Source organism: Schistocerca cancellata, chromosome 4 (assembly GCF_023864275.1).
Source record: "Schistocerca cancellata isolate TAMUIC-IGC-003103 chromosome 4, iqSchCanc2.1, whole genome shotgun sequence".
Lineage (NCBI taxonomy): Eukaryota > Metazoa > Arthropoda > Insecta > Orthoptera > Acrididae > Schistocerca > Schistocerca cancellata.
Window position 1 is genome coordinate 692,341,918 of NC_064629.1, and position 20,600 is coordinate 692,362,517.

General features: G+C 38.1%; 1 protein-coding gene across 4 annotated transcripts in view; it reads left to right on the top strand.

Annotated features, from left to right (window-relative positions):
* LOC126183575 (LIM domain and actin-binding protein 1) overlaps nucleotides 1-20,600 on the top strand; it is a 216,577-nt gene that overhangs the window by 126,662 nt on the left and 69,315 nt on the right. For all 4 annotated transcript variants that reach the window (XM_049925669.1, XM_049925670.1, XM_049925671.1 and 1 more), the window contains 2 exons: nucleotides 14,170-14,332; nucleotides 20,181-20,375. In XM_049925669.1, coding sequence (XP_049781626.1) covers nucleotides 14,170-14,332; nucleotides 20,181-20,375 — 358 coding nt within the window. The remainder of the gene's footprint in view (nucleotides 1-14,169; nucleotides 14,333-20,180; nucleotides 20,376-20,600) is intronic.

Here is a 20,600-nt window from a genome sequence, read left to right on the forward strand (position 1 = left end):
ATTGCCCCAGTCAAGTGAAAGTCAGTAAGGCTACACTTAAGCTTCAACTTTGTACTTTCATTGTTGAGAAAACAGTTTCACACATATATGTGGTTACAGACATACTGCAGGAGCTATTTGAATCATCTGTGGGAATTGTTCTTGAGGGAAGTTCTTTTAAACCATATCAATATTTTCTGCAGTGCAAAACCTCTCACTGAGCACATAACTGCACTGAAATTCAGGGAGCTCCAACTGAATTCAGGAGGTATGCTTTCAGTGCTCACTGCAAAGAATTGCAAAACCACTAAAATTAAGTTCCAATTGATTTTAGTCACTAAATCTACAATCAAAGTTTTCTAACAAAGCCTGTAGCACAGTAATAAATTCAGTGTCTCCTTTTCAAAATGTAGTTAATTTGTAACTAGTGCAACATTTGAAAAGTGAACAAATGACATTTCTAGAAATTAGAATCCAAGATGTCATATCCACAGCCATCTTCTGTGGCCGTTTGAACCATTTTTGTCATATCCAATAGTTGCTCCCTAGCTCTGCCAGGAACGATTTATACTGTTGATGTCCCAGACAATGCCATCTCAGTTTATTAATGGTTTTTACAACAGCAACCATGACACCACTTATTTTGGCACATTTTGCCAGCAGATTAACATGATGCAGGACACTTCTTTCATCATCTCTCTCTCTCTTTCTCTTTAACAACACAAGACTTTTGACAAACAAATCATTGCAGGAGCTCTATCTGTCGCGAACAATGAAAGTTTTGTTCCATAAAAACACGGGAGAACTGCCGGATTTTTTTTTCCTAACAGAGGTCATATTTGTCAATAATGTTTTCTAAGAAAGAAAATGTATCATTGGCTGTAGTTGTATTGAGGATTGGCACTTAATTGAGGTGTTCCTCCACGACGTTGACCTCAGCATCAACACCTCTCACAAATACAGTAATCTGAGAAATGTCCATTACACCTGTGGCTTCAGTCAAAGAAAAAGAGAAAAAAATTAGATCTTTAGTCCTATCTTTCATTTGCATCTCCATGTCATTTGCCATTTCTACAATATGTCTGCAAACTGTTCTCTGCAAAAGAGGAACTGTTTGAAAAACAAAAAGAATCACTGGACACAAGATTGTTGCAGCAGCAACAAAACAGTCTTTAACAAAGTCTCCATTGCTGAAGGGATGGACTGTTTTGGCTACTTTAAGAGTTATGTGATAGCTCACTGTCATGTCACCACCATTGTCAATGATATTGTTCTCTTCCTTTAAATATGTTTTGGGGAAGAGGTAAAATTGAGGGCAAAACCACATAATGCTTTTTAAATAATAATAATAATAATAGTAATAATAATAATATTTTCAAGAAATGAAATACATCTGTATGAACTTCTTTCTTTCTTTCTTTCTCATCTGGAGAAATTTGTCCTTGCTTTCCTCAGTATCCAAAGTAATCACAGATTTCTTATAAAGGAGCTGAAAATGTCACTTCATGTTGCCTTTCTTCCACCCCAATAGAATATCCTTACAAAAGAGGCATTGTGAGCCATTTTGTTTTTCAATAAATATGTAATATTCTTCCTACAGTAGGTTGAAGCATAAGGAGTCTTGGCATAAAGTGACCGCAAAATCCCACTTGGATTTTCAGAACAGTATTGATAACAACTGTGTAACAATTTTGTTCTGTAATTTCCTTGATGAGATATCGGTGCCTATTTCTTCCACTATTACAACACTTTCTTCACTGGCCCAGTCTTTGTATGTAAGTTAATAGTGTAAACTTGGCATTTGCAAAAAAACACGTTTGTCCACACACTGTGTGGTTAGAGCTTCTTGCTCACACACCTTTCTAATTAATGTTCCCATCATTTTGGGAAAATCTTACTTTTCTGTACTCTTCTTTTCTAAAACATGAGCAAAGTGCTGATTTCTGAAATAAGCATTGTTTGGCACATAACAGATCAACCAGATGGGAATATACCACTGTATCTAAATTTCTACAACTCAGTATTTACTTAATGTTGTAAAATGATAAGGTTTCTAGGAAATGAATGATATCTTCTGTATACAGAAATTGCTTGTTGTTTCATAATAATAATAATAATAATAATAATCAGTACTTATTATTATTAGAAGTGATAAATGTTGTAATTGCCAACTTTTAATTTGACAGAAATTTAGAGACAATGATGCCTGCTTTGTAATTGAGAGACAAATCATGGGTTCTCTATAACTTGCATAACTTGTGAATATAAATTTTGTGTGTGCTAATAGTAATCTAAATCCTTAGTTCAGAGGTATATTTTTTTTACATCACAATTTCTTTATTACTATTTGGCTTTTATTTCAGTTTGTTGCTTCTAACTTACAACTTTAAGTTTTTACTGCTTTTATTAAGGAAATGGGAGCTGTGGTGATCTATATGACCACTCAACAGTCTTTTGCACCTCATGAAGATTGATCAGAGTAGGGCCTAATGTGTGCATAACGCTCTCCGTAGCTTTCTGGGATCAATTCAATATTGTTGAGATCAGATGATCACATGGATGGGGCAGGTACTTCCTTGGCTATGAGTCCATAAACTACTCTTGCAATGTGAAGGAGTGATGTAGTCACATCTGCTGAATTTACTGATATCTATGGGGTTGTTTTAGATGATGTAAATGGCTGTATTAGATATGAAACAGGTTCTTGCTACCAGCGTGTAGCATTGTGCACCACAGTTCATAAAACCAGACAACCTTTTCATACGCTTCAACCATTCAAAGTACACCCTTGCATCACATGTTCCTTGTAGCAAAAATGTCATATTGGGTAGTGATCTGTGTGCCTTATAATGAGGAATTGTTGTAATGGTATGGTTGTGCACTTGTTTCTATTATCAAGCAAAGCACTGCCAAGTAATATGTTGCACTATAGCTCATTGGTGGTTACAAGGGGCAGGAATACTGTGGCTTCAACACAACAGCTTTCTCTAATTAAATTACTTAGCAGCTTAGATCAATGTATTTCAGTCTGTCCCTTTAACCACCATTTTTTTCTCTAGCATTACCTTCGTCACTAGGCTGTCTAATTCTACTTGCTATCTGTTATGGTGACAATGGTTATGCTGCACGTGTTTACCTCGCCTATTATGTGTAGTCCAGTTTTACTTCATCTTTTACATGTGCATTTCACTTTTAATTACTCCCATTCTTAAACCTTTGCATTCAGTTTTTATGTGTAACATTTAAAAGTTTCTTCCTTAATCACTGTTCAGTGACTGTCATTAGTAGATTTATTTTAGTCGAGAAAGATTTCTTAGCCAGTGTTTTTAAAAAGTTTTCCTTCTTGAACATTAAAACCAACACAAATTGTGTACACATCTGTACTAAGCAAACTACCACATGCAGTGTCTAGCAGAGAGAACATGGTGTATCAGAAGCACTACATGTTCGTAGCACCTATCACTGGAGTTTGTTGACTTTTTTGTATCATTCCTACGCGAACTAAAGAAGGCACTCCTATGCCAACTAAAGAAACCTGTGATGGAGTGTGCAGGTCTTTTTTCAATCTTCTATATCTCTCCTCTCATTGCAGTTTGGTAAGTATACCCCAGTGATCAATAGTACTAAAAAATTGGTTAATAAGGATTGTGTAAGTGACCTCTTTCTTGTGTAAATTACACTTCTTTATGATTCTTACTGTAAATTGCAGTTTGGTTTATACCTTCCTCTCAACCTTATTTATGTGGATGATTCACCTTAAATCTCTCTGGACAGCTACTGCTAGAGACTTGATGGTTATGAATGAACGGTGAATTGTGGTTTACTTGACTCATAACACCAATATCTAAATCATATTATTCAGGAATAGGAGATATGTTAAAAATTTATTATGAAACTTCTCTACAAACAGAGAACAACTAATTCTAACAGTAGCATCGTAATACTATTCATCATTGATAAAAAAAAAGTTACGGAAATCTAATACTCAGTTACATGTTACTCAAATTATCAGTTCATACCACAGAGTGTCCTATAGCCTTATTTATGGAAAACTTTGCTTCCTATAGAGTATTTTTTGCCTGTTAATTTATTATAAATTTTCTTCCCCTTATTCTGTGGAGACAGTGCACTGAAGCCAGTGGCTTATCACTGATAATTTATTCAAACAATATTAAGTAGTTTATCTATTTATGCACATTGTGTTACATTTATTTATGTTGAAGACACTAAGCTCTGATGATCTGCAAGTCTTCTTGCATTTCCATTAATTTTCTAATGATGTGGTCTTCTTGTACACACCTGTGTCAACTTTGAAAAGACTCAGAAAGTTAAAAAAATAGTAATCCAGATTGTTTACATCATTAACAGTAATGGCCCTATCACACTTGCCTGAGATAAACCAAATGTTTCTTTTGTATCTCCCCATCAATAATGCTACTCTGGGTTCTGTCACCCAGTAAGTCTTCAGTCCCATTTAATTACTTTTTCTGTTGTTCTGTAAGCACATAATTTACTTATTAGGCAACAGTGTGGAGCTGTAGCAAGGGCTATCCAGAAGTTGAGAAATGTGGCATCAGTCAGTGATCTCCTACCTAGAGCCTTTCTGGATCTCATGAATGAACTAAGCAAGCTGGATTTCATACGGTCACAGCTTGTTCAGTCCATATTGATTCTTAAAGGGGATATTTCTGGTATTATATTAAGCTTCTATGATGATATAAATTTATCACACTGGCTGTTATTGTTAAGATTAAATGATCCTTTTATTTCATATTGTTGGCTGTGTAGCCATACTCAAGTGTGAAGTATAGCCCATTAAAGACACATACTTTGGTAACACTCGGCGTACTAGCTTATGCTACACAAATGTAAATGCCAAATGTGGCTGACTGAACTTTAAAGTTAAAGGCTTGACACCAGACTGTATGAAAACAGTAGTTACACAGCTCTTACAAGTAAGTGCTACAATGTGTAACTATTGATTTCGTAACACTTGATGTCATGCCTGTAACTCTACAGTCTGGCCAACTATAACATGCTTCTTCAATAGTGTGACGTAGATGAGTAAATTGGCCAATTATACTTCACACTTGAGAATAGATATACAGCCAAAACTATGCAGCAGTGGAATATATAAAATAAAATCATAGCTTAATACTAACAATACCAGCCAATGTGGCAAACTATTATCATTCAAAAAACTCATTGTGACTGTAGATCCCAACTAAAAAAAATCTTATAAAGTCTTCAACACAATAAGTAAAATAAAAGCCAGCACTTACTGTGAGGAGGCAAAATGTATAGCACTGCCAATAGACACTACCAACTTCAGATCTAATATGTTTTTCCTCAGAGAGCAGAGAGGGATAGATTTTGGTAAGTTAAAAAGGAAGGTCAGAGATGGTGTGGTCAGCATAAACGGTTGCCATGCAGAGGACACTGGTTCAATTCCTGGTAATGCGAAGGATTTTTCTTTCTTTGATGCTGGGACTAGTATCGGTTACAATCAGCCTCATGATGCCAACTGAGGAGCCGCTTGAGTAAGAAGTAGTAACTCCATGATCTGGAAAGTTGGCAAGACAGCTGGGAGAGTGGTGTGTTTGACCACATGCCCCTCCGTACCACATGAGGCCACATGGCAAAGGGTGACATGGTAGCTGTTCAGCATTACTTGGGCCTTCAGGGAAAAAAGAGAGGAGAGGTTAGTTAAGGGAGATTAATTCCAGAAGGGTGTTGTGATGCAAGGATGTGTTGGAGGGCAAGCTCGCATCTCTGTAGTTCAGGGAAACTTGTATCAGATGGGAATGATAATAGGGCCATGTGCTGTAGCAAACACTCAGGTCTATTGAGTCATGCTGCAGTGCGTATTCAGCAAATGAGTACTGGGTGCCCCTAGGGTGGGCAGTTCTTCTATGGCCATTCATGTATCAGCCAGTTTAGTGGTGCTGTGGGCAGAAATTTGTTGATAAATAACATGTGAGGTTTCACAAGTTGGTTGCTGTGCCTTTGATATTGTAGGATTTACCAGTGGTGGGGCTGGAGTTGGTGTTAGTGAGTGAGTACATGGGGCATGTTTTACAGTAAGGACACTTGCATGGATAGGGATAATGGTTTGGAATGTCATAAGCTTTGGCTAGGATGTTACAGAGGCTAGTAAGGTGATGGAAGGTGATAGTGAGAAGTATGGGGAGGGTATCAGGGAGAGAGGATATCATTCCAAGGCTAGACTTGAGAAATTCAAAGCCACATTGAAGTAAAGTATTGAGGCATTCTAGGCCTGTGTGGTACATATGTCTGAGTTTTTGGGAAGTAGGAACTGTATTAGTCAGAGGGTCAAATGAGGATACTGCCTGGGAGATTTGTTTGTAAATAAAACTGTGGGGTATCTGCAGAAGAAGAAAGCTGGGAGAAGTTGTTGGTGTAGGTGTTGAGGGATTCAGTGGTGGAGCAGATATGTTTGCAGGTAGTAGCCATTGGGAGAGATAGTATTCTATGGCTGACACACTGTTGTTTGTGGGAGGTCTGTGTAAGGTGAGGCCACATCAATTCTGACAAGGAGGATTCCAGGTGGGAGAGATGTGGTAAGGAAATAGAGAGTTTGACGTGGGAGGGGTGGCAGCTGTCAAAATGTAGATATTATTATTTTCAGAAGATGGTCCCCCACATCTTGTAGGTATTTGAAAAATGTCATGATTACCACATCAAGAAGCTGATAAAATTCTTTAGTTAACAACCAGTTTTCCATCATCAAGTTCTTAAAAGCATTTACAGCATCATATTAGGTGAATATAAAATCACTGACATCAGATAATAGAACCATGAATTTGTCACTATTGTTTTATCATAATATAAATTACATTGTCAATATATAAACTCTGATAGGCAGTACACTCTTTCATGTTACATGAGCAATCACTTTTAATGCTACGAATGAATGCATACTGCATACCACATAGGTATGTGGTATGCATCCATTCATAGCATTAAGGCTGATTGCTAACAATTGTTTAACATGAAAGAATGCAGCACTGCCTAGTACAGTTAATTTATTGATGATGTAATTTGGTCAGCTGCTGTGGCTGAGTGATTCTAGGCACTTCAGTCCGGAACCGCACTGCTGCTACGGTCATAGGTTCAAATCCTGTCTCAGGCATGGATGTGTGTGATGTCCTTAGGTTATTAAGGTTTAAGTAGTTCTAAGTCTAGGGGACTGATGATCTCAGATGTTAAGTCCCATAGTGCTTAGAGCTATTTGTGCCATTTTGATGTAATTTGTATTGTGATTTGACAACAGTGACAAATTCATGGTTTTATTATCCGATGTCAGTGATTTTGTATTTGCCTAAAATGATGCTGTAAGTGTTTTTAAGAACCTGATGATGGTCTGTTGACCAAAATTGGTTGTTAAATGAAGACTATTATCAGGAGCTTGAGGTGGTAATCAAAACGTTTTTTTAGATCTTATTGCTTGTTTGTTGGTTTTATGTGGATTGTGGTTTGGATGTGGGATTTAATGAGATGGAGGTCAACATCTTGGAAGATGGCTTTGGATTTGGAAAAGGACATGGGAATTTGATCTGGCAAAAGGAGTTAGGTTGTTTCAGTAAGAAGAGGAGTTTTTCATTATGAGTGCAGATAACAAAGATGTCATCAATAAATCTGTACTAGGCCAGGGGGCCAAGCTTCTGTGCCTCAGGAATGCCTTTTCCTTGTGCCCAATGAAAACTTTGGCATAAGACAGTGCCCTCTTGGTTCCCATAGCAGTTGTAGGTTAGATAGAGTGATAATAAATGAAGTTTTAGGAAGACTGTCATGTGGCTGTTGGGAGAAGTAGTATTCTGTGGCTGAGAAGTAGTATTCTGTGGCTGTGGCCTGTTTAAAGTGAGGTCGCATCAGTTCTGACAAGAAGTGTTCCAGGTGAAAGGGAGGTGGTAATAAATTTTAGATGTATCAGGAAAGACTGTCTTCTTTTGTGTATGATGAATGGTTCTGTATGATCGACCTTGTTCACTAGCACCTCCAACTCAAATCTGTAACATTACTCATTGCCAAAAGATCTTCCTGTGAAGTTTATCTTTACCTTCTTTCCCCCTTTATGGCAACAGTAGCAATTATACAGGAAAAAGGTTCTTTAGCACACCACCACACATCACTGCAAAAACTATAGCTGCCAAAAAAGAGAAGGCTGAACTTGAAATCAACTAGGATTTCTTCTCTGAGTGGAAATTGAAGTCTGTATTGTTTGTAAAAAAGAATACATCCTTCATATCCAGCAGTATTCAGTATGGTACCCTTCATTAACTGAATTCCTAATCCAAAGAAATCTTCCTGGGGTTTTTTGACAAAAAATTTGACAATGACAATACCATGTCTCTTAAAGGGAATCAAAGAATTCCTGTCTTTATAGTATGAAAGTAGTTTTCACAATGTGACACTTACCAGCTGAGTGGGTAATCCTTTTGAGTAGACGATTAGCAGCAGTCATGTGAGTGCTCTGCAAACAAGTAATACTTCGAGTTACTTCCAGTTTGGAGATGCAATTTCTTTTGTCACCTTTATAACTATGGATTCCCACTTATTAAAATCCTTTCTTAATTAACTATACTTTAGACATATTACAACTCATCAGCTTCAACTGACACTGAATTGGCTGAAGGTATGGACCAAGAATACTGGTTTGAAGTTTACCATGGACAGATCTGTTTGTGTAAATGTTAATCATATATATGGGTACTGTATTTTTAACATTCTTGACCTGCACCCACGACTCCTAAGAAGTCAGTGAGATTCCTTGGTTTTATATTTTATGAAAAACGCTGTTGGCTGCCTTATTTCAGTGACCATAAAATTAAAACTTCAAAAGCACTCAGCTTATTTAGATGTTTAATTGATAAAATGTTGTTAGCATTAAATATTTCATTTTTCAGCTAAGTGTTGAATGTCGCAAAAATTCCAGCATTGTAGTAATGTGACCCCATTTTTAAAAATTATTGTGCAATGAATGTTTACAAATGTTTTGTCAAGAAATTATAGAAGTTTAATGGTCACAAATGCTATTGATGACTGACACTTTAAGAAATGAAATCCTCCAAAATTTGTCACTGTTCTCATTTTCATTCGATCACTGAAAATTATGTCTTACAGGAAACAAACTTTGAAATAACTGAGATAAGCTAATGTTTACTGTCAGTAGCTCATTAAAATAATTTCTTTAACTTTAACATGGTTAAAATTGGCACTGCCCCTATCTGTGTGCTGATGTTGGTGAGCCTTACGATGCAATATGCATATAACTTTTGAACTATTGTGCAGTTTCCTGTTTATGAATTAGGTGCCTGGTCCTGTATGTAGTACTTACAAACATAAAATCCAAAAGCTGTAATGCCTCAGACAAGGCAATATCTAACGGACTTCAATGTCTAAGTCAAAGTAATTTCATACTCAGGAAATGAATGCAGGGGAGCAGATATAGGATTAATCAGTCACTACTCTTGGGTGGATGTGGTTTATCATTGTCTTCCTTCAACCTGTTATGAAGAGGCAAATGTGTATCTGTGCTGTGTAGATGACTGTGTTGAGTACATGGCAGGGAGTGTTTGGTATGTGTTTTTGTGGATGAAGGAAAGGGGGAGGGTGAAATCCAGTCCCAGCACCTAGGATACTCCTTCCAAACATCACTAAGGGTGCTGCTGAGCTTAACATCACCATCTGACAAACTGATTACCGTCAACAATGTCCTATACCCTCACTTTATTAGATACTGTGAAGAAGTCTGGAATTTAATCCAGGATGTTGGTGTAAAGACTGGTGATCAGCAACCATGTCTCCTCCCCTTGTAGCCAAATATTGACCATGATAATTTTCCACCACCAGGATTCAAACTAACACACCCCAGAGCTGAGTGCCATCTAACAGAAGTACATTAGTGACCTTGACTACAGAGACAGGTGGACTTTAATGTAACATCTCAGAATTTGATTCGCTCCATAGCATTATTACTAGAAGGACTCTGGGTATTTTAAGTTTACTGTGGTACAGTAAAAAATTTAGTCCAAATCTTTTTTCTTGGTTAGATTTTATGTTATTTTAAAAGAGTATCTTGATTTGAAAATTGCACACACAATCAATCTTACAAGGGAAGTAGCCTAGACTGTGCAGTAGGTCTGCCTGACTATGTAAATTCATTAGGAAGATGGCTTCTTAAAAGTCTTTAACCCTGAATACCATGTGATACTGAAATCACTGGATCAGATGAGGCATGAAATTCTTCATTTGTTCCAGTTTCCTTAGTGCTGTGCATTACATCAATCTAGCAGAGAAAATTGTTCAAAATATGCATTAAATAATTTACCAGTTATAATAGCTTTGAATGGCAGTGACATTCTGTTGGTTGCTGATAAAGCAACAAAAGAGACTTTTGGCAAATTGACAACAGGAGAGCATGCTACCACTCTGTATGCGCCTATCTTTCTGTTGAGCCAAAGGGCCATTTGTCAAAGAAAAATACACTCCTGGAAATTGAAATAAGAACACCGTGAATTCATTGTCCCAGGAAGGGGAAACTTTATTGACACATTCCTGGGGTCAGATACATCACATGATCACACTGACAGAACCACAGGCACATAGACACAGGCAACAGAGCATGCACAATGTCGGCACTAGTACAGTGTATATCCACCTTTCGCAGCAATGCAGGCTGCTATTCTCCCATGGAGACGATCGTAGAGATGCTGGATGTAGTCCTGTGGAACGGCTTGCCATGCCATTTCCACCTGGCGCCTCAGTTGGACCAGCGTTCGTGCTGGACGTGCAGACCGCGTGAGACGACGCTTCATCCAGTCCCAAACATGCTCAATGGGGGACAGAGCATGCTGGCATGCTGGCCAGGGTAGTTGACTTACACCTTCTAGAGCATGTTGGGTGGCACGGGATACATGCTGATGTGCATTGTCCTGTTGGAACAGCAAGTTCCCTTGCCGGTCTAGGAATGGTAGAACGATGGGTTCGATGACAGTTTGGATGTACCGTGCACTATTCAGTGTCCCCTCGACGATCACCAGTGGTGTACGGCCAGTGTAGGAGACCGCTCCCCACACCATGATGCTGGGTGTTGGCCCTGTGTGCCTCGGTCGTATGCAGTCCTGATTGTGGCGCTCACCTTCACGGCGCCAAACACGCATACGACCATCATTGGCACCAAGGCAGAAGCGACTCTCATCGCTGAAGACGACACGTCTCCATTCGTCCCTCCATTCACGCCTGTCGCGACACCACTGGCGGCGGGCTGCACGATGTTGGGGCGTGAGGGGAAGACGGCCTAACGGTGTGCGGGACCGTAGCCCAGCTTCATGGAGACGGTTGCGAAAGGTCCTCGCCGATACCCCAGGAGCAACAGTGTCCCTAATTTGCTGGGAAATGGCGGTGCGGTCCCCTACGGCACTGCGTAGGATCCTACGGTCTTGGCGTGCATCCGTGCGTCGCTGCGGTCCGGTCCCAGGTCGACGGGCACGTGCACCTTCCGCCGACCACTGGCGACAACATCGATGTACTGTGGAAACCTCACGCCCCACGTGTTGAGCAATTCGGCGGTACGTCCACCCGGCCTCCCGCATGCCCACTATACGCCCTCGCTCAAAGTCCGTCAACTGCACATACGGTTCACGTCCACGCTGTCGCGGCATGCTACCAGTGTTAAAGACTGCGATGGAGCTCCGTATGCCACGGCAAACTGGCTGACACTGACGGCGGCGGTGCACAAATGCTGCGCAGCTAGCGCCATTCGACGGCCAACACCGCGGTTCCTGGTGTGTCCGCTGTGCCGTGCGTGTGATCATTGCTTGTACAGCCCTCTCGCAGTGTCCGGAGCAAGTATGGTGGGCCTGACACACCGGTGTCAATGTGTTCTTTTTTCCATTTCCAGGAGTGTATATTGTTGGGTGTGAAGTACAATAATCTTTGAAACATGAAGCCTTTTACAAACACATGTGCTACCTTCCTCCAGCCATAGAGAGCAGTGTTGTTCTGATGTAGCTACATATTAGTCAAACTGCATTGACATCTGATGCAAAGGTTCTTGCCCTAGTGGGAGGTCAAATCTGTGTGTGGCACTTGTGATATACTGTTTTCAGTGAAACCTATTTTAATTGTTTATATTTTATGCACTGACAGAGGGCTATCCTTGATCTAAACAAACATATTGACAGTATCCCCTATATAATAGTGGAAAAGAAAAGCTTTTTTAAAGCTATTGTCAAATGGCAAGTTTACCGAATTATTCAAATGTAAGTGTATGGTTTATCACACAGATCAACCATACACTTACATTTGAATATTAACTGTTACAGTCTCAGTTGCAAATTGTCGCATATGATAGCTAGTTTCAATCACTCAGTGATCATCTTCAGATCTAAAAATAAAATTAAAACATCTACCTGAGTAAATAAAATAGATTGAAAATATTCATTTTTTTAAAAAATTCTATCAGGTTAATCATGAGTTGTCAAAGTTTTGTAAACGACCATAGTCATTAGCTGTAAAATAAGAGGAACAGCACTATAAGCAGATTTGTAGCACCATTCAGTGTTATACAATTCTGGGTTGTATCGGTCCCACCTTCCCTGCCCCCCTCCCCCCCTTCCGACCCCTTGGAAGTCTGCTATAATGCTGTCCCTCTTATTTTACAGTTTATGACTCTTCTTTGTTTCATAATTCATGCTTAATCTGGCGGAATTTTAAGAAATTTCAATTTTAAAAATTTACAGTCTATTTTATCTACTTGAAAAGATACTTATTAAAGTATTATTTTTATTTTTAGAACTGGAGATGATTATTAGGTGATCAAAACTAATGATCATTTGTGATGATTTGCAGCTGAGACTTTTACAGCAAATATATATATTTTTAATTATACTGTTGTGGGATCTCTCAAGACAATATGTCATCTCATATGAATACTAACTCTTAGCATTTTGTTTAGACTTGGAATGTTCTGTGTGTTATGATATATCATAACCATTTATTAATTAAATGTTCAGTGTGTATCTGCATGCGTGTTCATAGTGGTGATCTGTGTTTTAAGACTTAATTTCATTATTTTATAAACCATAAGTTTTAATTATTACAATAGAAATTCTAGAGAAATCTGCAATGACAACCAATCATCTATAGAGGTATGTGGTACACAGAATCATATAGTAGGACAGACATGATACTAGGTTTCATGGTACCACTCTTTTCCTAATGTAAGTACACACTCTCACAACAACCATGTAGAAAGCAAAAGTCACCCACTTCTTCCCACAGGTTTACATGCCCTTAAGCTACAACTGAGTGGCTGCTTTTTGTCATTTTTGTTTACAAATTTAATTTATTTTAACTGCTCTCAATCAGAAATATTTAAGGATGAATGCTGATGCCCTCCATGTTGAGTGTCCTAAAACACAACACAATTCTCGAATACAGTGGATAGAAAAGGTCCTTTAACATTTCAATAAGAAACAGCACTACTTCTTTTGATTTGTAGGCACTCTATAGTCCTAGATCCAAAAAGGCTGTAAATAGTTTGATTCAGTTTGACACTATTTCCCTTAGTGTTATGTACATCTGAATTTTGAGGCCTGACTACTCAGTGACTTTCATGCATTTTTCATGTAATTACTCTTGTAAATGCAAGGTATACTCATGATGGCCACAGGATTTTTGCATTTTCTAAAAGCTTCCGCTGCTTCTCTAAGTTGTTAGGATATTATTTGAATTTCCTCTCTTTATCAGCAATTGCTTTGTTCCATAAATTAGCCCTTCACTGACAGGCTCTTCCTTTTTGTTTACTGTAGAATTTTATTTCATTCACTTAGTATAAAAGTACTTTTTCATAGAGAGAACTTCTCATAATGCTGCACCACAAAAATTTTAGTGCAATATTGTTTTGCAAAAAAGGAGACAGGAGGACTCCATAATTCATGTAATACTGAATTGTATTTGCACATAAATAATCTTCTACATGAAGATTTAAATTAAAAGTTATTTTTCATTATACCTATTACCTATAGATAATGCAATAGGCTATAATATTTAGTTTTGTATGTGCTCATTAAATACTGCAGTTATTACTTTCTTCCATCAAATTGTAAATTCAAATTGTCAATTCATGCCAGAAAACATAATAACATTTTTTTTGTCTCTTGCAAGCTTCTGATAAGCCTGATCTTGGACTGGAAGAGCTTGCTGCTTTAAACCTGAAGTCCAGGTACCAAGTTTTTGAGAGATCTGAATCTGAATCAAATGAAATTGAACGTTCTCCAAGCAATGTGAGCGTCAAGCGATCTCCAAGCATTTTGAGCAAATTGGCAAGGTAGGTTTATTATATTATATAATTTTTTGAGAATATGAAGGTTACCCTTAGTTGAAAATCCAGGAATTTCCATAATTTTATGGAAAAGATAATTCCACAAACATTAAATTGCACCTTACGATAACAAATATTGTGTTTCTTTCTCTAGAAAACTATACTTTATGTTCGAAGTTTTGTGACTCCAGTTTTGGCAGCTTCTGTGTGTGTGTGTGGTTTGTATCTTTTTTTAAGCAGAATATAAATGAATAATAATAGTTTTCTGTGACAGTAATACTTTTTCTTTTGTTTTAAACAGTTGACTTCCATCATAGATATGTTTTAAAAGGCATATTTTGTTTCTCTTCTGCTTCCTCTCATTCATTCTGTATATAGCATGTAACTAACTGTTATTTTTGGATTTGGATGTTGAGAACTGTTTTGTATTTTTTGTTCATTGTTGTCTCTGTCAGTCTCTTAAAATTAATAGGTATTCATCATAGTTTAACATCCATAGAATGAATTTGATGGTGAATTTTCACAAAAACCTTCTTTGATTCACTGCCTGAAAATAATGAGATACATTCAGTCTTCTCTTTTTCTTCTTCTTCATTTATTTTGTTGTTTAATAGGTCATTAGTAAGTACCCTCACAACTTCAAATCCATGTAATAATCCATTTTAAACCCCAAGGGCACTCCTGAAACACACACACACACACACACACACACACACACACACACACACACACACACACACACACACATTCTCCCTGGTTCCTATTTCTTTCCATAAAAATCACATTTTTCTATACAAAAGAGCTGGTAAATTTTGTGTGTGACATTGTAACACTGGCTGTTTACAGGCCACCAGTAGAGATGGTGCCACTTTGAAATTATTGGCCATCAAATTCAAAGATTAATTCCTTACAGTGGCAGCAAACTTTGCACCTACTAATAAAGAAGCAAATGATGGTTCTTGTAGAATACTAAAATCTTGTGCTGACTTGACTGCATTACCCTGAAGTGATCTTTTGTGATTGATCAATGACTCAGGACATATTTCCTTATGGACTTAAATATTCTGTAGTAACATCCATCTATAAAACTGGACATAAGCAAAACAGCTCTAATTACAGACCTATGTCACACTTTCCATTCTTTTCAAAAGGGTTAAAAAAAGTGACCTATGATAGAATACTCTTTCATCTAACTGAGCAGAACTCATTAACTCCTTCTCTTTTTGGTTCTTGTAAAGTATTCTCCATAGAGAAAGCCTAAAAGGCCTCACAAATGAACTTCTAGCAGAGCTAAACAAGAAAAATTATGCTGTTGATATATTTTGTGATCTTGTCAAAGCCTTCAGATACATGGATCCTAAAATTATACTTGGCAAACTGAAGTGATATGGCATTAATCACATCTCTGTTGCATGGATAGAATCTTACCTTAACAGAAAGCAGAAGGTCTGTCATCCTGACATTCACCATGTAAATGCTGGGAATATCTGCCAAAACACTGGTGGCATTGTGTCCATCCAGCGGCACAGCTGGGTACAGCAATGGTGTTGCCAGTGTGCATAGCATTGACGCTGCTGGCAATGCCACAGACTTTGATGCTGAAGCAGGCTTGATTTCCATCATTGAAATTGCTGTGAGCAGTAGTGGGTGGGATGGCTGTGACACAGGCATGCAAGGTTTGACCTCCATAGAAGAGTCGACCATTGACATATGGATCCGAATGTCAGGCACAAGCAAAGGCTGCTCAGGAGCAGCAGGTAACATGTCAAAATGAAGTTGATTTTGTCACTGTCAATGGGTGCTTATTTTGCCACGAACCATATACTGAGCTAGGCCAGATGTCTTAAGTGATGATGCCAGAGTCCCATTTCTGGGGATTGTTATATACATGATAAAAAGTTGTCATTCATGTGAAACTTCACTGCAAAGTTTGCATCTGAAGCAAAGTCCCAAGGGTGAAATACATGGAGCAAAGAGCAATGATAATGACTATGTAACAGTTCCACTGACAAAGTGTCAGGAAAACGCATAGTGTGAAATGTGCCGAGAAACAATGAGATTTTCCATCAATGTGAAACATTAAGTATAGGTGTCTGAGTCTGGAAAGTGCAAACAGAATGCCTGGTTTCACTGTCTGATAGAGGATATAACAGAACCGTCTGTATATGTTAAATCCCATTCTGTTGGCAAAATTGTTGGAATTCAAATGAGAAAAACTTCAGAAAATGATTGTTTGAAGCAAGAGTGCTAAACAAAAGACAAATGTGGGTGCTTTTTTAGTGATAGTTCAGGTTGTAAAATTCATGGCAATGATAAAAGGGTATTTACTGTAGGCACTGACAATAATTAGCCACCAGGTGTTTCAAAAAGGAGTGGCAAGATCAGTATTAATTTGTTGCCAAGAACCATCAGATGGAATCAATTGAAACATTCTTGGTGCAAAATGTGTAGTGACCACCATTGTAGCTTGTGCAGTTTATGATTGGGGACATATTTCACTAGATGAAGGAGTGCAGTTAAAGGCTTATGATCAGTCATGAGAAAAAATTTCCGGCATGCTTATGTTGATGAAATTTTGTGAGGCCATATATGATGGCTAAGGTTCCTTTTCGAGCTGACTGTAGTTGTCCTTGACCTTGTTCAATGTTTTAGGTGTGAATGCTGTGTGGTGTTCAGTGTTTCCAACATTGTGAGATAAAACCATCCCAATTCCATGTGAAGATGCATTAACTGCAAGCACTGATGGTCTGTGCATATCATAATGAATAAGACAAGAGTGAGTGAGCAATGCATTTTTCAACTTCTGAAATGATTGTTCACATTCCCCAGTCCATTGGAAAGGAAAATTTTTGTGTCAGAGGTAATGAAAAGGAGCAGCAATTTGTGCTATGTTTGAAATCAATTTAATGAAGTAAATAAGTTTTCCTAGAACAGCTTGTAGTGTACAAACATTTTTAGGGAAAAGTAATTTCCAGATGGCCTCTAAGTGCTTAGTTGATGGTTTAGTACCATAGGCATCAATGACATGTCCCAAATATTCAGTTTCTGAAGTGAAGAATGAATATTTCTACAGATGGCCCTGAGTCCTGCATTGATTAAAACACAAAAAAGATAATTTTAGAGATGCTGTTCTGGTGTTTGTTTGGACACAATGATGCATCCACATAATTTGAATAGGATGGAACTTTTGGCATCACATGTTTGAGAAAATGTGGAAACAACACAGGAGCAGATGCACTTTGAAAGCGAAGGTGGTGGAACTGCCAAAAGCCAAAGTGTGTATTGCTCACTAGAAATTTCTTTGTTTCATTATCCAGCAGAAGTTGTGGGTAAGCATTTGCTAAATCAATTCTGGCAGAGAATCATCATTCTGCTAGGCAATCCATAACCTCCACAATACAGAGTAGTGGCGAAGAATCAATAACCATCTGAGCATGTTTCTTTAAGGTATGTGGGAAGTCAGATTGCTCCATTTGATTTTCAAGTGATGATGAGAGGAGTTGCCCATTGGCTTGCAGAAAAGTGTTACAAGACACCAGATTTTTCCTATCTGTTGAGTTCAGAAGTGACTTCATCATGAATAGTGTTATGTACTAAAAGTGCACAGTAATAAATTGGTTGAACATTGTCTTTGAACTTGAAAATTCTTTGTGTGTTCCAGTGCATCATTAAATGTAGTTATTAGTCACACAGCTGCTGAATACTGACATGAAAACTTGAGAAGTGATAGCAAGCATATTATCTTGAATATCCAGATCAAATGAATCAAAAGCATCCACAACAAAATTTTTGTGACTAGACCATGATCGACCCACCATGACTGTCACTGATGTGCTTATCCTGAGAACAAGATACTTTAGCCATTGTAGGCTTTACGATGCAGATGTGATTTCTGTAGTGTAGGGTATCCTAATTGCTTGTATGTATTCTGATTAATTAATGTAACTAAGCACCAACGTCTAACTGAAATGGCATGGTTTAATTGCAAATCTGTGAAGATATGAACAGTTTGTGACTAGTCCACTGAATATGACTGTCAGTTCCAAATTTTGGATAACTGCCTTCATCTTAATTGTGATTGACTGACATTGTGGTGTTTGTCCATTTGAGGAGAGCTGATGCGACTGAGCAAAGTTAAAATTTTCCTCCCTCTCTCTCTCTCTCTCTCTCTCTCTCTCTCTCTGTGTGTGTGTGTGTAGCTTTGCAATTCTTGCACTTGCATTTATTGTTACTGGGAGTATTGCCAGGAGAAGCGGGTGGAACTTGGAATGTAGAATGTGAGATCATATTGATTTCCGTTATCTCAAGTTAAAGACTTATGCGGGACAGGTTTTTTTTTTTTTTTTTTTTTTTTTTTTTTTTTTTTTTTGTGTGTGTGTGTGTGTGTGTGTGTGTGTGTGTGTGTGTGTGCAAGTACACTTGCTCTGTGTGCCCTGACTTGTGGCAGTGTCATCATTACATTTTGTGGAAGAAGCAGTCTATGAAGTTCTATGAAGTTGTGCATTACAGAATACTTAACACAAGATTTCAGAACATGTGAATCTGTAGATGAACAGGCTGGTTGCCTCATGTGCTGTGTGTGCCACTGTTTGTGGCTGTTGTCACCAGGAACCATGGAGAACTGCACCTGCTCAGAACTGTCCATGGTCAGTGTTGAAACAACAGGCACAATTAAGTCTAGTTCTATGAAGTCTTGCATTTCCTGAGATTCACTCACTTTCATTACATCAGTGAGAACAGTTTGTGATGCAATATCTCACCTCATATTCTATTACCATCCAGATTCAGAATCACTGCACTGCAAAGCTCTTCATCTTCAGTAGAAGCTCCACAAGTGCAGTTAAATCTAAAGTTTCTCTTCATGCCCTTGGGGTATGTGATCCATTCATTGTAAGTTTAATTGTTATGATGACATGCATGAAAAAATTTGAAATGAGCAGTAGCTACAGGAATATGAGCATCAAAAAATTCATCTAATTTCCGAACAACTTTCTCATAGGGTAGGGTGTGGGGCTCAAACTGGAGGAACAGCTTACAACATAGCCTGAAAATTGACACTCCTACCCAAGAAAAAAGGAAAGGACATTGTGAATCACCTGATATTTGGTATCCTGAGAGGTGCTGCTCAAGTTGAAGCTTGTACTCCATCCAATCCTTGTGTTTTGCATCAAAGGAACAGAAGGAAGGAGGCAGCACTGGGCCTGCAGAATTTGTGCATCAGTCACTGTTGGCAACAGGCTTGTTGTGCATACTGCAGTTGGGTAAAAATATAGCCTGAAGATTAGTAGCATCATGCACTGTTCATTTTAATCTCACTGAGATTCCAATATCTGAAAGTGGAACTTTGTGAGCAGTATCTTAAGAAGACACACTGATGGATACATTGGTACAAAGTGAATGGAAACAATAGTGGCATCCTATGGTGCCATCCATAGCAACAGCCATAGGAATGCAATGAACCCTATAGCTAATGTGACTTATGATGATAACTGTGGGTGGCTCATCTAAGAGCTGCATCTTCATCCAAGAATTGGGCAGCACACAGTGCGCTATGTATGGCTGACATAGATACTGTTGATACAGCACTTCACATGTTAAAAGAGATTTATATCGAAGTATACAAATATCAAAAGAAAATTGCCTTGATTATTTTTAGTGATGTGTGCCACATCCAAGGAGTGGGAAGTTTCCTGACCAGAAGAAGAGAGATTTCATCCATCCTGTTTCTGTGTGTTTTATGCAAATGTAATATGTAAGGTACCAGAACACTGGGTACTGCTTCAGCCATTAGAGACATTGTGTTTGCATGACCAACTAATTCAATGTCAACCTAATTATTTACATTTACTTGCAGATTTCAGTCAAAAGGAATGGACATTGGCGTCACAGATGATTCATTAAATGGTGTTCCATATGAGGAATCTTCAAGTTCCAGTGAGGAGGAAGAAGAAGAATCAGGAAAGGAAGGCACCAAAGATTTGATTCGTGCAAGTAGGAAGCAGAGAGAGAGGCCTGTTAGTTTTAGTAAAATGGGAGACATAAAATGCAGGTAAATATTGTGGGCTCATTGCTGACAATATTAACAGCAGTTGTTTCATGTAAGTTTAGGTATTTTCTGTTGCAATTTTAATGTGGACCATTATCTCAGGTAAGACAACAACTTGTTTGATTCACATTCAAGTTAAATAAATACTATTGGTTGCTTACAGAACATCATGTGAACATTCTTATTATAATATGTATTTATAGCGGTATAATTAATTCTATTTTTGAT